Source organism: Kogia breviceps, chromosome 2 (assembly GCF_026419965.1).
Source record: "Kogia breviceps isolate mKogBre1 chromosome 2, mKogBre1 haplotype 1, whole genome shotgun sequence".
Lineage (NCBI taxonomy): Eukaryota > Metazoa > Chordata > Mammalia > Artiodactyla > Physeteridae > Kogia > Kogia breviceps.
This window is the reverse complement of record NC_081311.1, coordinates 193,671,755-193,692,243: the sequence shown is the minus strand read 5'-3', so window position 1 is coordinate 193,692,243 and position 20,489 is coordinate 193,671,755. Positions and strand designations below refer to the sequence as shown.

General features: G+C 45.8%; 1 protein-coding gene across 1 annotated transcript in view; it reads right to left on the bottom strand.

Moving 5' to 3' along the window:
* The window catches only part of ARMC9 (armadillo repeat containing 9), a 139,587-nt gene that overhangs the window by 57,855 nt on the left and 61,243 nt on the right, over positions 1-20,489 (bottom strand). Inside the window, 5 exon segments of the mRNA XM_067027168.1 lie at positions 6,304-6,359; positions 9,786-9,876; positions 15,899-15,973; positions 18,726-18,802; positions 20,264-20,403. Coding sequence (XP_066883269.1) covers positions 6,304-6,359; positions 9,786-9,876; positions 15,899-15,973; positions 18,726-18,802; positions 20,264-20,403 — 439 coding nt within the window.

Genomic DNA, 20,489 nt, shown 5'->3' with positions numbered 1-20,489 from the left:
TTACTCAAAAGAATGACATAAGAACTATGTCATGCAGACTTGGGTATTTGGCAGACATTTTATCAAAAATTAATGAGGTGAGCCTGTCACTTCAAGGAAAACAACTGATAGTATTTGTTATCAATAATAAAATTTGAACTCTCAAGAGAAAATAAGAATTTAAAAAAACTTGTACCGGGCTTCCCTGGTGGCGCAGTGGTTGGGAATCTGCCTGCCGATGCAGGGGACATGGGTTCGTGCCCCGGTCCAGGAAGATCCCACATTCCGCGGAGTGGCTGGGCCCGTGAGCCTGGCCGCTGAGCCTGTGTGTCTGGAGCCTGTGCTCCGCAACGGGAGAGGCCACGGCAGTGAGAGTCCCGTGTACCGCAAACAAACAAACAAACAAACAAAAAACCAAACTTGTACCTACTACTGTGAGCTTGATAGCTTCCCAACACCTAAAGACTTTTCTGATGAGATCAGTGGTGATATTAACGAACTCAATTTGGAAGGATGTTTTATAATAAAATACGGCAACAACTGGAAGAACTGCAAAAGTGCAAAACCATTATTTCCCCAACTATCAATGCATGAAAATACAAAATCATGTGTGGGTGAAAGAGCAATTGAAAGTGCAAAACAGGCAGGATGCCAGCAGGAATTGTGAAGTAATAAGCACTTTTGAAAAGTCATTCTCCATAAAAGAAAGAACACTGGCAAAAATTGTCAAACTCAATTTCTTCAGGACTTTGAAAATTAACCAAACGCTGCAACAATTTGAGGAGTGTTTATTCAAGAAAAAAACTGACTCTCCGTAAGAACAGCAAATGTTGTGGCATTTAAACTTGCCCTGTTCCTCTCACTCTCTCCCCAGGTCCCTGAAAACCACCAGCTCTGCAATCAAAGTGAAAACCAGCATCCAAGCAGTCACTGGAGCGAGCAGACAGGTTTTAAGCACCCTAAAGGCCTCATTCTCAGAGAACTGTCATGTTTTGACCTGTCTGGCAATTTCCTGGAAAACCCTCTCATAGAATTTGTCTTTATTTAACCCACTAGTTTACTTGGGGTCAACTCATAGGCTTTGTTGAAAACATACTCTTAAATAATCAGTGGGTGAAGAAATCACAAGAAAAAGTAAAAAATACTTTGAGATGAATGAAAATGAAGACACAACCTTCCAAAACTTATGAGGTGTAGTAAAAGCAGTACTCAGAGGGAAATTTATAGCTGTATATATTTAATGTATTTAATGCCTACATTAAAAAAGAAGAAAGATCTCAAATCAATAAACTAACTTTATACCTTAAGAAACCAGAAAAAGAAGAGCAGAAGGAAGGAAATAATGAAATTAGAGTAGAGATAAATGAAATAGAGAATAGAGAAACAATAGAGAAAAATCAACAAAAACAAAAGTTGGTTCTTGTAGAGATCAACAAAACTGACAAAACTTTAGCTAGACTGACTGTATTAATTAGTCAGCTTGGGCCGCCATCAATAAAATACCACAGAGTGAGTGGATTAACCAACAGAAATTTATTTCTCATAGTTCTGGAGGCTGAGAAGTCTAAGATCAAGGTGCAGGCTGATTCACTTCCTGATGAGGGCTCTCCTCTTGGCTTGCAGACAGCCACTTTCTCTGTGTCCTCACATGGTGGTGAGAGAGACAGAGTGCTCTGTAGTGTCCCTTCTTATAAGTATAATAATTCTATCAGATCAGGGTCCCACACTTATGATTTCATTTAACCTTAATTACCTCCTTGTAGGTCCTATCTCCAAATACAGCCACACCGAGGGTTAGGGCTTCAACATATGAATTTGAGGGAACACAGTTCAGTCCATAGCACTGACTAAGAAAAAGACATGACTCAGATTAGTAAAATCAGGAATGAAAGGTGGAATACTACCGCCCTTACAGAAATGAAACCATAAGAAAATACTATGAATAACTGTACACCAACAAATTGATGTCTTAGATGAAATGGACAAATTCCTAGAAGGACACAAATGACAAAAACTGGCTCAAGAAGAAATAAAAAATATGAATAGAAAGACATATAGTAAGTAAAAAGATCAAATTAGTCAAAACAAAAACAAAAACAAAACTTCCCACAAAGAAAAGCCCAGGTCCAGAAGGCAGCACTGGTTAAGTTCTACCAAATGTTTAAAGAAGAATTAACAACAACCCTTCGCAAACTCTTCCAAAGATAGAAGAGGCGGGAACACTTCCCAACTCATATTATAAGGCCAGTATTACCCTGAAATCAAAACTAGACAAGGATATCACAAGAGAAGTCAAACGACAGACTGCTATTATGAATATAGATACATAAATCCTCAAAGAGATACTAGCAAACCAAATCCAGCAACATATGAAAGGGATTACAAATAATAAAAAAGCAGGATTTATCTCAGAAGTTCAAGGGTGGTTTACCATAGGAAAACCAGTCAGTGTAATACACCATATTAACAGAATGAAAGACACCGCCCCCCCCCACACATGATCTTCTTAATTGATGTAGAAAAGGCATTTGACAAAATTCAACACTTAACAAAGCTGGAAAAGAAGGGAACTTTCTCAAACTGATAATGAGCATCTATGAAGAACCCACAGCTAATATCATACTGGACAGTAAAAGACAAACATTCCCCCTAAGATCAGCAAAAGACAAAGGGTCCACTCTCACCAATTCTATTCAACACTGTGCTGGAACTTCTAGCCAGGGCAATTGAAAAGGATATAAAAGACATCTAGATTGGAAAGGAAGAAGTGAAAATATCTCTATTCGCAGATGTCATGGTGGTGTATACAGAAAATCCTAAGGAATCCATCACAGAACAAAACAAAGAAACAAAAGCTTTTAGAGCTAATAAGTGAGTTCAGTAAGGTTATAGGATACAAGATCAAAATACTAAAGTCAATTGTATTCTATACACTAGCACTGAGCAATCAGAAAATAAGATAAACAAAATGCAAAATAGATGAATAGATTTTAATTAACAGAATAAAAAAGGTTTATTGATATAGTTTCTGATCCACATTGCAACTCACTTTTTTTTTTTTTTTTTTTTTTTTTTTTTTTTTTTTTTTTGCGGTATGCGGGCCTCTCACTGTTGTGGCCTCTCCCGTTGCGGAGCACAGGCTCCGGACGCGCACGCCTAGAGGCCATGGCTCACGGGCTTAGTTGCTCCGCGGCATGTGGGATCTTCCCGGACCAGGGCACGAACCCTTGTCTCCTGCATCGGCAGGCGGATTCTCAACCACTGCGCCACCAGGGAAGCCCCGCAACTCACTTTTAATAAACTATCACTTGTCCAGTTTTGAAGTAGTAGCAAAGAAAAATATTTCTATCCCAAAAGGCTATTAACATACTCCAACAATTTCAACTACATAAATGTATGAGGCTAGATTTTCTTTATATCCGTCAATCAAACAACATATTGCAACAGATAGAACCCAGAGGCGGATTTGAGAACCCAACTATTTACTAATCCAGACATTAAAGAGATTCTTAAAAATAAAATACAAGGCTACTCTTCTTAATCGTTTTTTTTTTTGTTTGTTTGTTTTGTTTTGGAAAATAATTCTTTTTAAAAAATTATTTTATTTACATTGACATGTAATGGGTTTATTATTGTCATTTTATTTTATTTTTATTTTTCTGGCTGTACCTCGAGGCTTGTGGGATCTTAGTTCCCTGACCACGGATAGAACCCAGGCCCTGGCAGTGAAAGTGCCAAGTCCTAACCAATGGACCACCAGGGAATTCCCTATTATTGTCATTTAAAAATTAATAAGTACATTTTATCAGTTTTATATTCTAATTTAGCAAACATTGACAGGCAAAATACACATAGACAAAAGCTCTTTGCAATATTCAATAATTTTAAGAGTATAAAAGTGTTTTACAACCAAAAATTTGAGGACAGTTACTTCAAACCTACATAAACATTATATATTTTTTCTTTTACATGTATAAAATATTTAATAATCAAATTTTAAATGAAATCTTAGAAGAAAATCTAGGCGAGACTACATGTAAAATTTAGGGTTAAGGGAAACCTTAATCAGGATAGAAAACCCAAAAGGTCTAAAAGAAAAGCCAAGGGCTTCCCTGGTGGCACAGTGGTTGAGAGTCCGCCTGCCGATGCAGGGGACGTGGGTTCGTGCCCCGGTCCGGGAAGATCCCACGTGCCGCAGAGCGGCTGGGCCCGTGAGCCATGGCCGCTGAGCCTGCGCGTCCGGAGCCTGTGCTCCGCAACGGGAGAGGCCACAGCAGTGAGAGGCCCGCGTACTGCAAAAAAAAAAAAAAAAAAAAAAAAAAAAGAAAAGCCAAGATATTTGTCTTTAAAATTTTCTTTAAAGATTTATGACAAAAGAAGTTATAAAAATATGTCAGTAAATAAAAGATACATCTTTAAAATAGTTGCAATTAAGGTGAAAAAGGATCAATATCTATAATATAGAGAGAATTCATATGAACCGACATGGAAAGACAAACGCAATTTTAAAAATAGAGAAAGGATAGGAATGTGAAATTACAGCATAGCAAATCCAAATATCCAGTCAAATAAACATAAAGACACTCAAACTCACTACTCAATGGAGATACAAAATTAAAATAACAATGAGATCCACTTTACCACCATTAGATTGGCAAAAATAAAAAGAGTGATGACACCTATCGCTGGTGGAGATGGAGGGAAAGGCTCCTCTCCTGCTCTGCTAGTGAAATCTGAATTGTTACAGCCTTTCTAAAAAGCAATCTAGAAAAATGCATTACCATTAAAACACACAAACACTTCAACCCAGCAACAAAAGCCCATGTAAATAAAAGCACCGCTAAATAAGGATATATTTGCAAAGATGTTTACTGCAGCATTGTCTGAAGTAGCGAAAATCGGGAAAACTGCACATGCACAGCATTCAAAGGAAGCCCAACTGCTATGCTGACTGACTCAGAGGGATTTCCAGAAGACATTAAGACGGGAAAAAGGCAACACTGAGGATGTGTGTGTTTGCATCTGTGTGCTAGCTCATTCTGTAAAACAAATACTGACAAAAACATCCAGCACTATGGTACCTATGTTTGTGTACTTTCTTTGTGTATCTTATAAGAAGAGTATGAAAGCACGTACACATACTAGGTTGTTAATACGGGTTTCGTGGGCGCATCACTGTGGGTCGGGGAGAAGCAAAGGACAAAGCTCATGCTGCCTCCTCTAGAAGATGCCTTTCCTGACCACGTCCTTCTCTTCAGCAATCCATTCCACTCACCTTTCACCCTCGGTGAGGCAAACAAAGTGCTGTCAGAACAGCCACTTTCCAGTTTTCTCTGAGTACTCGGAATTTCTGCAGCACTTCTTGCTTCTATCACATTCACGGACCTATGAGCGCATGTTTATTTTCTATTATTTGCTAACTGTTTATATATGTCTCGCAAGAGACAAAATCATGTAGTGGTCAACAGTGTGAGAAGTCAGACCACCTGGGTTTGATTCCTGGCTGCATCACTTAATGATCAGCTGTGTGAACTCGGCAAGTGACATATTTTCTCTGTTTCCCAGTCTGTGAAATGCAACAATAACAGCACCTATCGCCGGGTTCTTGTGAGGAATAAATGGGTAAATAGGATGTGTAAGGTGCCTAGAACAGTGCCTGGAACGTGGTGATGCTACACAAGCTATTACCAGGGTCTTTATCACCGCACCTATCTAGATTTTAAACTCTTAGAGGCATTTTAAACCATAGATACTCTTTTAAATTTCTTTTGGATCCCTTCCTCATTATTTCCTAGAATAATGTTATTTTAAGGTCCTCAAATATTTGTAGAATAAGCAAGTGAACGGCTCTTAGATTTCAGAAGTCTGTAGAGAAAGGAACTGCTGAGCACATGAATGTCACTTCCATGGCAACCAGTCAGTAAATGTCCATGGCTGATCTAACCCAGCCTTTAAACCTATTTTGTTAAGAGGGGAGAATATTTGTCTGAGCCCACACAAGGACTGGAAGCTTTCACTTCTTCCCCTTGGAGCCCGGCCCCCAACCAACGAGGCAGTCCAGCATGGACCGCTGAGTGATTAGAGGCCACGTGGAGAGGGGGCTGTGGCGGACGCGACGCCAGCTCAGACGTGGAGAAGAGCCACTGACACCCCAAGAGAGACCAGCAGAAAACCACCCAGCTGAGCTCTAGCCGACCCACAGAATTGAGAAGTAACGTAGCAGGGGCTGAAAGCTCCGTTTCTGGACTAACTTTCCAAGGCAAGGGAGAGACTCAGAATAGTTGGCCCGAGTTTTCTATGTGGTGTCAAGAGCCTCCAACTTACTTCATCGTCTTCATCTTCGTCATCATCAGATTCAAGAACACCGTCCAATAGCTCTTCTACAAAGAAAAAAAAAATCAATGAATAGCTGCAACCACAGTTGGGAGCCTTGGTCAACAAAATCCTTTAGCTGCTGCGGAGACATGGAAACGGAGCCTGTGAGCCCCTGGCGCCAGAGCACCTGAGCTACTCAGCCCCTTCCTCATTATCACCCATTTCTTGAACAGACGACATGAAAGTAAAGAAAGCCGGAGGGAAGAGGAAAGGAAATCACACAGGAAATAGGAGGACAGAAGGAAACAAAGGCGCTGAAGAGACTGTCCAGAACACTTAGGAAGGTGGCAGATGCACCCAGACTTAACCAAACCCCAAACCCACTTCCTAGAAGGGAATCCGTAGAAACGTCAGGACTCCCGTCGTCCTCGACGCAGCCCTCACTCCGAAGGGAAGGACTCCACCGACCCGGCTGGCCCGAAGCCAGCAGGACCCTCACAGGGCTCGCATGCCTACCGTGGGCTGGGCTGTTGTCGTGGAAGCTACTTTGCACACTGGAGGATGTTGTGCCAGCCGCGTCTGGGCTGAAGCTTAATTACCCAACTTCTATGCCCTCCCAGCCCTGTGCGGAGGGCTGCTCCTTCCCACCTTCCGTAAGTGGCTTTCGCAGTGGGGAGGCTGCTATATTTACCAATGGTGAATGAAGTCTTTCTTCTTCAAATATGGAAAGGCCTTTTTTTTTTTCTGAATCTCAGATATTTCATGAGGCCACAGGCCCGTCCAGCCACACTGCCCCCTTCCCTGAGCCTGCGGGCTCAGACTCAACCCACTTTCGGAACAGCGTGCAGCCCTGTGGACTCAAGTCCCTTGCAAGCCTCCGCTCCTCCTCTCCGGGAGGATGAGGACACGACCGCTCCCTGGGCTGTGGGCCCGACAACAGGGCGCTGGAGTTACCAGCATCCCTTCCTTCCTGGGGGCCCTCCGGGAAAGCCGTCTCCGCCGTGCTGCGCCCAGTGACCAGCCAGGTCGCCCTGTCCCCTCTTCGGTGACCGGCTGGTATCTGCCGGTCCTCCTTGCTGAGCGCGCTGGGGTCACAGACAAAACTCCCTGCTGCTGCTGGCCATTCACTTTCACTTGTCACATCACCAGGCCGGGAGGCCTTCCCCTCCTGCGGGCTTAGAGTTCTAAAATACATGGGGATTTCTGTACTTGAGGACCTTAAAACTCCACTAGAAAAAGGGTGCTAGAGGACTGAGATGGACTTGAATTATGAAAACCCATGTACATGTTTTCATGTTCACTAAAATAAAACAAGAAAGTCGATACTCTAAAAAAAAGACTGTAAAATCTAAAACTAGATTTACTAGTTTAAGATTCACCTATCTTAAGCTCACTCTCGGCTATTCATTTCCCCTTGAGGATGAAGCCTGGACTGGATGGAAACTCTCCAGCTCTCCCTCCTCTAGGTTCAAGCATATGATGCTCGTAGATTCATTTTGACTTGACGGCTGCTGACAGGTACCCTAAGGTATTTATGTGTATGCATCAGGTCCTCCACCCAAAAATTCAATGACTTGCTAATTTTGCTTCAGCGTAGCAGACTCCTGGGTAGTTATCTCTGGAGTCCTGCCACTGTCCTATGGATACAGAACAGCTCCTGTGCTTGAAATGAAGAAGAACTAGTGTAGGCACTCCATGTAAACTGGAACTTCCGGAGCTGAGCAGGTGGGTCCCAAGTCTGTCCTGAATATGCAAGGTTGTAAGGCTTTGGCTCTGTCCAGGACAACTTCCTGCTAAAGCACATCCCTTACAGAAAAGCAGACTGACTCCTCAGCCTCGCATGCGTTAGCATGCTGGTCCAAGGGCCGGCTTTATGTAAGAGGAAGAGATGTTTTCTTGGCCAGAGAGACAAGGCACGCTGCTTTCTGGCTGCCTGGGAGGAGGGAAGACTGACAAGGAAATGGAGGTGAGTGTGTCTTGATAGACTGACTGAAACAGAGTCAGCCTTGAAGAAGGTTCCCGACCCCAACTTGACCCTCATGCTGCAGAGGACCCCTGGCCCGGGAGGGAGGTTTCGGCATAGCTAGTGACTTCAGAGCAGACAGGCAACAACTTTTCCCAGCATTCTCCTGCCTTCCCAAACTGTGGCCTACACAGAGAAGGTTAGGGAGTAACCTCGGCCAGGACTAAGGTTAGGTTTTATTTCCTTTTATTTATTTTTTTTCCAGGATGCCCGCCTAGCAGAACGGAAGAGCAAAGTCAGAAATGCAGTTGCTGCAGAAAATACAAATCTGTTCCTTGTCCACCTGAATCTGGGATGAATTATCCTTGCTCTGTAAAAAGCAAAGGAGAGGACATGCAAGTGTAAAGGGGCCCCCAGCCTGAAAGCAGCCAAGGTTTAACCTCACCGGCCGCCCCCAGGCTGCCTCCTGCTGATGGGGAGCCCTCTAACCCCCTCTTTCTGCCTCTCCATTTCTGTGTCCCCCCCCAAGGCAGGGCTGCACACTGGAATCACCTGGGAGTTTTAAACACTATTCGCACCTGGGGCTCCTCCAGAGGTTCTGATTTAATTGGCGTGGGGTGCTACCTTGGGGGTTTCCAAATCTCCCCGTGCAGCCCCAGCTGTGGACCAGGAGCTGGGAGAGCCGCCTGCGGGCTTCCTGCAGTGAAGGGCTTCAGGCACTTCCCTTTTGCTTGGCCTTGGTCAAGCTGCTGCCTTGGGATCGGAGTAGAGATCAGGAGGTTCACTTTTTACCTGCGTTCGTGTGAGGAACAGAATCTGTGCACTTGGACTTTCAGGGATGTGGACAAGGGCATGCAGAAAGACGCAAGTGACAAACTTGACCCTGGATGCTGGCCGTGCCAGGTGCCTCTGGCACGTGTACAAGTCAGGATTAAGGCATCAGGGGGCCATAGAAAGAGCTAAGAGCATCCCTGCCAGCCAGTCCCATCCAAGGCTTCCTTTACCTTCCTCTCCTGCTTATTATGGGATGTGGGTGGTCACAGTCATGGAAGAAAGGGCATCACATCCTCCCACGTTGCTGGTTGGCAACGTGAATTCTTCTGGAGTGAAAGAACGTGGGGGGATGGGAGCCTTTGCCACAGCGGTGCCGGCAAGATTGGCATCTGTTTTCATGATCTGACCCTCGGACCCTGGGACAGCCGCCCTAGTGGTCTGGGGGAGATAATTAGGAGGGGGAGGCCTACATAAAGAGAACTTCCAGTTAGAGAAGGGTTTCTGCAACTGCTTTTGAACTCTTTTTGTTGACTCTAAGCCAAAAGTGTGATGAGAGACTATTGATCATGGGACAAAGTGGCCTTGGTTACCTGGCTGAACTTCCGTTTGTGGGTTCACTTGGGTCTCCCCACCTCCCTTAAGGCCTCTTAATGAATTCTAAGACATGACAAGCCCCTCAAAGAAAGCCCATGTGTCTTTCTAGCATATGTGAAAGATTCAAAAGATACATAATAGATTCTTGCATTAAACAGACCTGAATTAAGCTGCTTGATGATAAATTCAATCTGGCGGATCATTTCAGCATTGCCTTCTTTGATGAAGCAGCCAAGGATGTCTTCCATTCCCTAGAAGCATTGGAGAGAGTAAGAGTTAACATTTCATTTTTCAGGGGAAACTACCTTTCAATGGAGTAGTTTCACCTAATCAAAAAAACCCCCAGGGCTTCCCAGGTGGCGCAGTGGTTAAGAATCCGCCTGCCAATGCGGGGGACAGAGGTTCGAGCCCTGGTCCGGGAAGATCCTACAGGCCGGGGAGCAACTAAGCCCGTGAGCCACAACTACTGAGCCTGCGCTCTAGAGCCCGCGAGCCACAGCTACGAAAGCCCTCGAGCCTAGAGCCCGTGCTCCACAACAAGAGAAGCCGCTGCAATGAGAAGCCAGCGCAACCCAACGAAGACCCAGTGCAGCCACAAGTAAATAAATAAATTAATTTAAACAAAACAAAAGCCCCCAAACCAAAAAAAAAACCCTTTTTTTCAGGAGGAAGGGATATGCACAATAAAAATCCTCTGCTCAGTTCTAAACATTCTTTTTGTTGTTTTTACAATTCACAAGGGAATTATTTTATTCTTGGTTGACTATCTGACCTAATTGTAACACATTTATTTTTTAAAAAGCTATTGTAGAATTTTACTGTGTAAGTCTTCCTTTTAGCTTTGGCAGTATGTTGTTTGGGGAGGTGGTTTCTCTCCCATGTGTTCCCTGTAGTTATACACCGCCTTCTGGATTTTAGGGCCAAAAATGGTCTTTGAAAAGTAAAACCGCATGTTCAGAGAGGTAAAAGAAGAAACAGAACCTCTTTTTAAACAGCCATCATTCTTTTCCTATCAAAATAATTATAAAGTCATTACAGCGTGTATTATTTACTACAAAACACTGACATCAGAATTTTCAGTTCTGACTAACAGAATTCCAGGGACATGTAGAGGTAAGATACTGACTTGACCATAAATGTCTATTTCCCCTCCTAGCTCTTTTCTGTGGGACTTGAATGTATGGTTGGAGCTGATGAGGCCTTCTTACCCCCACGAGGGGAAAGTGTATCTGACAGTGAACCGAAAGCAGAGAGAGCAGAGTACAGAGGTGCTGGTAGAGAACCGGATCAAGTGACAGGTGAATCCTGATCAAGCTGTACCTGAAGCTTGTGCCTCAAGCTTACGCCTGGACTTTTCAGTTACCTGAGCCAGTAAGCTCCTTCTCAGGTAGGCCGGTTTGGAATCAACAGCTCTCACTGAATCAAAGAAGAAGTGCCAAGTGAGTTCCCATCCTCTAAAGCAGAGCATTACCTTCTAGAAGGGTTAAGTCTGGATTGTAATTCTCATTTCCCCATAAACTAGCTGTGTGACCTTGGTCAAATTATGTAACTCTTCATAGCCTTTTCCCTCAACTATAAAATAAGGATGGCAACTCAAGTTAACACGAGATTTTTAAGGGATATAATTGGGTGTTGGTTATGTAAATATGCACATTTGTCAAAATGCACTGAACTGTATATGTAAGGCTTGTGCATTTCACTGTTCATAATTATACCTAAAAGAAAAAAAAAAAAAAGAAAAAGCATCTAGTCTGATGATTGGCACATAGGAGATGCTTCATAAACGGTTGAAACTGTGCTTGCTGTGCCCGGTAGGGGTTTCTGGCTCAGAAGAGAGAGCTGGTAGCTGAAACAAGGGAGCAAACAAGGTTCCCGGTGGCCCCAGAGTGAGAAGAGAAGAGGGTCAGGACAGAACCTTGGAGAACCTTTAGGTTGTTTCCTGTTTTCCAATATGGTCAGTAGTGTTGTGATGAATATTTTGATACATGAATCTTTGTTCATGTTTTTGTACGGAGCTTCAGAAGTGGAATCACTAGGCAAAGAATATTAATATTTTTGAGGACTATTATACATATTGCCAAATTGCTTTCTAAAAATGCCATATCAACTTAACCTCTCAGTAAGATTTCCACACTAATTTTCCTTTTTCAATAAATTTATTTATTTATTTATTTATTTCTGGCTGCGTTGGGTCTTTGTTACTGCGTGCAGTCTTTCTTTAGTTGCGCCAAGTGGGGGCTACTCCTCGTTGCGGTGCACGGGATTTCTCACTGCGGCAGCTTCTCTTGTTACAGAGCACGGGCTCTAGAGCGCAGGCTCAGTAGTTGTGGCACACGGCCCTAGTTGCTCCGCTGCACGTGGGATCTTCCCGGACCAGGGCTCGAACCCGTGTCCCCCTGCATCGGCAGGCAGATTCTTAACCACTGCGCCACCAGGGAATCCCTCCACACTAATTTTGAAAGGCCATGGAATACAGCAAACAGGCTTACCAACTGTAATGGACAACGGTTAACATTTGTAGCTGATGAACACTTTTTTTTTTTTTTTTTGTGGTATGCGGGCCCCTCACTGTTGTGGCCTCTCCCGTTGTGGAGCACAGGCTCCGGACGCGCAGGCTCAGCGGCCATGGCTCACGGGCCCAGCCGCATCCGCGGCACGTGGGATCTTCCCGGACCGGGGCACGAACCCGTGTCCCCTGCATCGGCAGGCGGACTCTCAACCACTGCACCACCAGGGAAGCCCTGATGAACACTTTTAAAACAGATTCTCTGCAGTGTGTTCATTTCCCAAGGCCGCAGCCAGAATATTAGCATTCCCAGGCTCCCTTCAGCCAGGCTGCAGGCAGATGACCTAGGTCCTGCCAATCAAATGCGCCCGTGTGAGACAATGTGGAGAATCGGGCACACGGGGAACACACATCTTTGTGACGGTTGGGCAGGCGGCATCTCGCCCTTCAGGGACAGCAGAGCAGAGTTTCTGGCATTTGCGGTGGGAGCGTGGGCCCGGGGCATTGGTGCAGGGCACAGTGGGGAGATTTCACTGGAGCAGCCCCGTGGAGCGTGTGGGCATTTCTCCTGGCTTTGTGGCTTCCGAGCCCAGCTCCCCGGTTCTCCCGGAGACTCTGAGAGCCTTGACAGAGCATCTGGTCAGCTCCAGCCCAGGGCGCAATGTTTGGCTGGGGTTTCGATCCCAGGGAAGAGCTCCTGGCCGACAATTACTCCAGCCCTGGGTGCAGGAGGCCTTGGGGTAGCATTAGGGTGGCCCCTCTTGATCGCATCTGCTCTCCGGCCCCAGACCTTGGTGGTCTCTTAAAGTTCAAACGGGCCTCAGGGCACGCATGTATCTTTTTCTCCTTTTTTTTGGTATTACTTTAAGACCACCATAGTGGCTTTTGGTACTAATCTAATTTTTATGTATTCTTTCTCATCTTCCACAAGCACACAAATGTTTTACACAGTTGCAAACACAGAGTTATTATAATGTCATATTCTACTTTTATCCCTCATTACACAATAAAGTTTCCATACTGTCTCATACTGCTTTTCTTAATAGTCGTCTTCAATAGCTACTAATGCTGTGAGCAAAAGACCCACAATTTCATTGGCAATTCCATTGCCAGACATTTATGTGCTGGTTTTTTTTCACGATTATAAAAATATTGAAACGAGCCTCAGCATGCACAGAGCTCTTCTCTGCATCAATAACCAGAGGAAAATGAATGAATCCAAAGGATGTAGGTTTTCATAATTTTTCACATATACTGCTGCACTTCTTCCCCAAAGGACCGTGCAGACACACACCCGGCACGGTCTGAACGTCAGTTTTGCCACCTCTTCCCTGGCTTTGCGTGTGAGCAGATGTGAGGGTGCTGAGATTATGGATGATGATATTCTCCTCACTGTCTGGTTTCCTTTGTTATATAATAAAGGAAAAGGATGTAACACCCTCTATCAACCTAAAAACCTCTTCCAGGATAAGAGTGAAATGAGAGGAGATCTCAGGGTTTTAGAAAAACTCTGTTGAAGCCATATCCTCCTTTAGAGGCCTCTCTTACAAATAAATAGGTAACGACTTAGGTGAAGTGTCCTAAAGCTTCCTGCATTTGCTTATGACTTTGCTCCCTGTTAAAATGCCAGAGGGAAGCGTATGCTACTTACACCTCTATCTAAGTGGTCTATGTTTTCTTTTCAAAGTCAGTAATTCGGAGGCTGTCTAGAAACTTATGTCAGAAACCATAAAGGAAGATATTAATGGATTTAACTGTAATTAAAGCTGTCATATAACCAAAACCCCATAAGTAAAAGACCAATGAAAAACTGGGGAACTATTTGTGATATGTGTCAAAAGATTAATAGCGCTAATTTCCCTTGTGACTTCATTGATCCAGAGGCAGCTTAGAAGCGAGTGGCAGCCAGGCTCCAAGACGACCCCCCCTCCTGGGGTGCGTGCTCCCGGGCCGGCCCCCCAACACCGCACCCGAGCCGGTCCTGTGACCACTTCTGAGACTGGGTCATAAAGGAGCCTGTGGCTGCTGTCTTGCTCACTCTCTGACTCTCTAGGATCCCTCGGGGAGAAGCCAGCTGCCACGTGGAGAGAAGCCCTACGCAGCGGTGCCCTGGCAAGGAAACGAGGTGCCCAGACGACAGCCAGCACGAGAGCGAGCTTGGAAGCGGGTCCTTGTGCCTCCGGCTCCCCGGCTGAAGTCTTCACTAAAATCCAAGCAGAGACTCTTGGCCAGCGCCACGCGGCTAAGCTGCCCCCCCACGTCTGTCCTATAGAGACTGTGAGGCAGTCATTTTTTTTTAAGCCATTAAACTTTGGGGTAATTTTTTATGCAGCGATGGAAAACTAATTCAATGGTGCTGTTCAATTTTCAAACATTTGGGGGATTTCCTAGATGCCTTATTATTATGTTTATGCTTTTCATCATTATGTATTCAACCCTTTTTCTGCCCATTACCTCTCTTCCCTCTCCTTCCTTCCGGGGCTCCAATGACAGACGTGCGAGAGCTCTGGATAGTGCTGCACAGGGCTCTGCGGCGGTCCCATTCTTCCATCTCTTCTCTCTCTGGCCTGGATGATCTCTAAGGGCCACCCCTCTCGTGTCCGACAACAGTGAGTCTCTTTTCCCCCCTTGGTACCTGTCCTTCTCCTGCCCTTAAGTCTGCCTTCTCCGCCCCTGTGCCCTGGGATGTCTGCCCTTCCTGCTTCTGGACTCCATGGCACCTCTGTTCTTTCTTTTTCTTCAACCTACATGTTTTCTTCCTTGTTCTCTGCCTTGGTTGACAATTCCTCTCTTTGACCTGAAGTTAATCACGTTTACCTTCCCCTGTTCTGTATTGAAAAAGGAGATTTCTTTTTTTCTTTAAAAGCAGTAGGCAATTAAGTGTCATTGTTTACCGTGACCACACAGAATGGATCTTAAATAAGTCTTTGTCTCTGGCATAACTGCTGATGAAACTGTAGATGACCCATTAGAAGATTTAGTCATTCTAAGTAAGCAAAGCCGAGTGGAAGAACATGCTTAACTGGTCTCAGACTGAATTTAGCCTGTGGAAATAGATTTAATCCCTTCATTCTAAGCATTTAATACGCACACACACGGTTTCACACGTCATAAGGAAAAAGGACAAAACTCCAATGGTTTTGATTCGATCTAGAAAGGTTCGTCATCTCAAAAGAAGGCGCTAATCACCTGAGGTTTCTTTTATGCTTCCAATATAAACACGAAAGTAAACACATTAAATATTCAGTTAACTCTCTTCCAACCAGACAGCTTTATCAGTTTTATCTGCTCCACCCGGCTGCTGTCAGAACGCCTGCAGGTTAGAGGAGTGTTTTGGTTGCCCCAGGTCTCACTGCCACAATTCCTCCAGGAAGACCTCGAGGTGAATTTGGGCGATGATTTTCTCCGTTTCATCATTTTCTTGCTAAGTTTCTCCTACTATGAAATCCATAAGCATTCCCAAAGCCCTCAATTAAAATGAGTCACTTAAATTTTTAAAAATGTCTACAACTTTCCAAAAAATAAACCTTCTAGGAACTTCTGACGCTGTGGTCCTTAATCCTGTCGGCTAGGATCCCTTGAGAATCTGATAAAAACCACAAACTCTCTCCCCAGAAAACTGCAAATATGTATTTGGGATACCATTTCAGGGAGTTCAGAAGCTATCTGAAGCCCTTCCCTGGGGCCCCCTCAGGAACCCCTTGTTCTAATAGCCTCTGAACGTGGCACTGATAGAAGCTAGCCAATGCCACAGCCCGTTTTCTTACCATTGCTCTTGCTTCTTCACGAATGGACGGAATAGAAAGGATGCTGTACAGCGCTCCGTTCACATACGGCTGTATCTTTAAGGGGGGAAAAACACAGTCATTTTCAGGTTCTCAAATACCATACGACTCAAACATTGCACACCACCCTTGAGAACAGCCTGGCTAGCGAGGAGGGCAAGCGCTGCCACCTTTGCAGCTCCCTGAACTCCCGGATGCAGGTCTCCAAATGACAGACGTCTCCACTGGCACGTCCTAGGGCAACAGCTAAATCTAAGAGCTCAAAACCAAGGGCATCGTTCTCTCCCAAAGTTTACTCCCGTTACATGGCATTGCTAGATTAATGTCATCCTGATGACTCAGGCTAGAACCTTTGGAGGCATCACTGATTGCTCTCTCTTCTTACCCTCCAACATTGGGTCTCCAAGCCATCTTTAGTGGGAACCCTTCTTTTCCACAGGTGCCGCTACAGCCCTCGTTCAGACATCACCGTCCATGACCTAGGCTGCGTGAGCTCTCCAGAAGGGTCTCTCTGCCTTCTACGTTCACCCTTTAATCCAACCATCCTATCATCACCAAGATTCTACAGCGTGGGCCAAATCATCCCTCCCCCGACCTCGGGAACCTTCCGTAGAAACTACCTGGAAAGCCCTAACTCCTTACTATAGAACACAGGGCCCTTCAAGGTTTGGCCTCTATATCATCTTCCTCTGCTCCTCCCTTCCTGCCACTTGGAATTCGCACTACACAGATCCCACTTAAGGGACAGCCCCCCGCCCCCCATACACACACACAGCACGCTGTGACATGCCCTGGCCCGGTCCTAGCAGCTCATCTTGCTGGGAATGCTCTTCCCATACATGTCTACCTGGAAACCTATGGTTCATCCTTTAAAACTCAGCTCAGGGGCTTTGCTGGCAGTCCAGCGGTTAAGACTCCGTGCTTCCAATACAAGGGGTGTGGGTTCAATCCCTGGTCAGGGAACTAAGATCCCACAGGCCGCACAGTGTGGCAAAAAATAATAATAATAATAATTAAAAAATAAAACTCAGGGCTTCCCTGGTGGCGCAGTGGTTGAGAATCCGCCTGCCAATGCAGGAGACACGGGTTCGTGCCCTGGTCCGGGAAGATCCCACATGCCGCAGAGCAACTAAGCCCGTGAGCCGTGGCCGCTGAGCCTGTGCGTCCGGAGCCTGTGCTCCGCAACGGGAGAGGCCACAACAGTGAGAGGCCCGCGTACCGCAAATAAATAAATAAATAAATAAATAAATAAAACTCAGCTCAGACATACCTCAGACGAAGCCTTTCCTGAGCCCCCAGACAGGCTGCTCTGCTCCCTGTACATACCTCCCTCCATCTCTGTGCCGGATTCAGTATTTATTTATTTATCTGCTGCACTGCGCGGCTTGCGGGATCTCAGTTCCCTGACCAGGGATTAAACCCGGGCCACGGCAGTGAAAGCCCAGAATCCTAACCCCTAGGCCACCAGGTAACTCCCAGGATTTAGTATATTTTTAAACTTATACTTATGTCTCTCCATGAGCTCTTCAGGGACAGGACCCATGTTTTACTCACATAGGTAACCCTAACATCAAGACAGACAGGACATGGTACGTGGCAGCCACCTGATAAATGGGCTTCCCCTTCCGAGTGGACTGCTACATACACTCTCTCCGCAGCAATGGGGGAGGTCTCATTTCCCACCACTCTTTTCCAGAACTGGATTTATTACCACTTTTCATTTCTGCTAATCTAATGGGTAAGAGAAGACATCCTGCAGTTGTTTTTATTTTCATTTCCCTGACTACTAGCAAAATTGAAGATCTTTTCATATTTACAGACCATCAAGATTTACTGTTCCGTAAACTGTCCATTTATACACTTTATCCTTTTTTTCCTGTTGGCTTTTTCTCTGTTTGACTCTTAACGTGTATCAAGAGCCGGCTAAAGAGGGCAGATCTTTGTGGAGCTTTTGGCTTCAGGTGCAAAGTGATGTCTTCGTTTCCACGAAGGCATTCGTAGAAAGCGGGTGAGAGAATAGTCATAGTGTGTGTTAGCTGATCCAGACCTCTAGGTGATTTAAAAAGGGCTTGCCTCCCACGGGCTAGAAAACCACACGGATGAGAGTAGAAGCAAGGACGGCCATGCTGCGGACACTTCGGCAGGACTCTGATGCAAGACTGACGCATGCAGTGAGCCAGCGGTGACGAGTGTCTACGCCCCAGGGAAGCTCCGGCTCGGGCCCTCGAGGGGGAGGTGCGGCCAGGTCCGCCGAGGACGGCTGTGGCAGCACAGGGGTGCAGGCAAGCAAACGGGGCACCCCTCGGGGACTGGATAAGTGAAACAGGAGGGCTGCCCACAGGGGGCTGCTTGTGCAGCAGCAAGAGTTGAGGACCCAGACGTACATAAAGCAACAGAGAAAGGTCCTAACGACACAGTGAAAATGGAAGAAAAGGATGAGATTTAGAGGGCAATGTTATTTATACAAATTGAACACACCCATACTATTAAATATATTTTCAGGCTACATGCATGTCCATGGACATATATTAAAGCCAACAGAGGCGTGTCAACAAGCGGGGAGGCGTGAAGCGGGGGGAGAGGCCCGGGACGAAGGACAAAAGCCCCGGGAGGGAGGAGCACAGGCCAGCGAACGGCGGCAGTGCCCACAAACGGGAAGCCAGGGAACGGCCTCCCGCTCTGGGTTCCAGGATTTAAAAATGATAGACGCTCTGACGTAGCTTATACAAATACTTGGAAGAGGGCAAGTGCAGTAAGTACCCCGGGCCACCCTCCCCCAAGCCCGGGGCTTCCGGCGCTGACTGGGTACCTCGTGGTTTTCATGGCCGAGCAGATCCGAAAGAACTTTCAGCACGAGGCCCGCCACCTTGGCGCACATGTTCTTCCCTTTAGGAGAAAAAGAGAGAGACAAAACAGCGCATGTCTAAACTCAGAGGCACAGTTTCAGGCCAGGCAGACTTGAATATGAACCTTGGCTCCTTTGCCTGTGAGCTGTGTGACCTTGGGTGAGTCACTTCACCGACTTGGGGCCCAATTTCTTCCTCTGGGGTCCCTTGGGGATTACGAATGTCCACCTCAAAGGGCGATGTAGAATTAAGTAGCTCAGTATATCTCAGGATGTACACACTAAGGTTTCCCAAAGCGACATGGGAAAAGGAGACAGGAGCATGAGACAGAAAGAGAGCATCGGTTTTTTGTTTTTCCGGCCGAGTGCCACGGCACGTGGGACCTTAGTTCCCTGACCAGGGATCGAACCTGCGCCCCCTGCATCGGAAGCGCGGAGTCTTAAACGCTGGACCGCCAGGGAAGTCCCGGCAGCTCAGTAGAGGGCGGCACACTCCCAGTGCTCAGTAAGTGGTGGCCTTATCATCAGGAGGTCAGAGCTCTTCACTGCGCTGAAAGCACCATGAGTCAAAGGGCCATGCTCTCCTCCCAAGTGCACACGCCATCACTTAAAAATCCTCCAGCTATTTCAGGAATTCAAAACATCATCATGACAACCACAGCAAATAAACTGATGATAATAAAGCAAGCCGATTATAATCTGATAAATGTTTTAAAGCTAGGAAATTTGCATACGCTATTTTTTTTAAAGAGAAGATAGAAGTCATTTAGTCGGTCAACAACGCACAGTTAGGTGGTTCAGATCCCAAGGCGTCTGAGGGTGAAGGAGCTTCTAACAAATATCCCTGAACTATTTATCCAGGTAACCTTTCTCTCAACACCTTCTCAGACAGAGGTCAGCCATGGGCCGGAGGTGGCACCTCTGCAAGGAAGCTTCTTCCATCCCAGGGAACAGATCATTTAAGTGGGGTGGAACCTGCAGGAAAGCTAAACTCACTCCCTTTATTGATCAAGACATAAATGACCTGAGATGTCACATGGGAATCGCTGTCTGTACGAGGTGGAGTGGGGAAGGTGATCGCGATTAAGAGCAGGAAGCCTGGTTTAATGGCGCTGCTCTGTCACCAACTTAATCCTGTGGAATCTTGGGAACATACTTCTCTGTCTTCAGATAAAACAGATCATAAATTCTTCACTTCCTACCTTTGAATAATGCAGTGAAAAATGAAGAAAAACGTAATGTAATTCGATCTCCTCTTAATGTGGGTACTGCATATATATATATGTATGTATGTATACATACATACATATATATATATAAATTACTCTTTCCAAGGCCAGAGTGGTATTTTGGCTTTAGGGATTCAATAGCTTTAGACCTAGCTGGACATGCTTCACACTCTTTTTCTGTTTTGAGTCTTCCGGGAGGGAAGCAAAAGGCAGACCACATCAGGCTCGTGGGCACTCCAGAGCCCGGGGACAGGGGGACAGCCACACTCAGACCTGTGCTCCGGAGGCAGAGGTTCATGAGCAGGGCCACCGAGTACTCGAGCGCGTAGTCTGACAGGCAGTCAGGCTCCTCCAAGATGTCAATCAGCCAGAAGATGAGGCCATCTTGAATCATCGCTGTCTGCAGTGGGCGCCTAGGATGAAACAGGCTGCAGGGAGTTAGCAAGAAACCCTTCGTGTGACAGTACATAGTAGCGTGAATGCCTATCAGAAAAGAAAC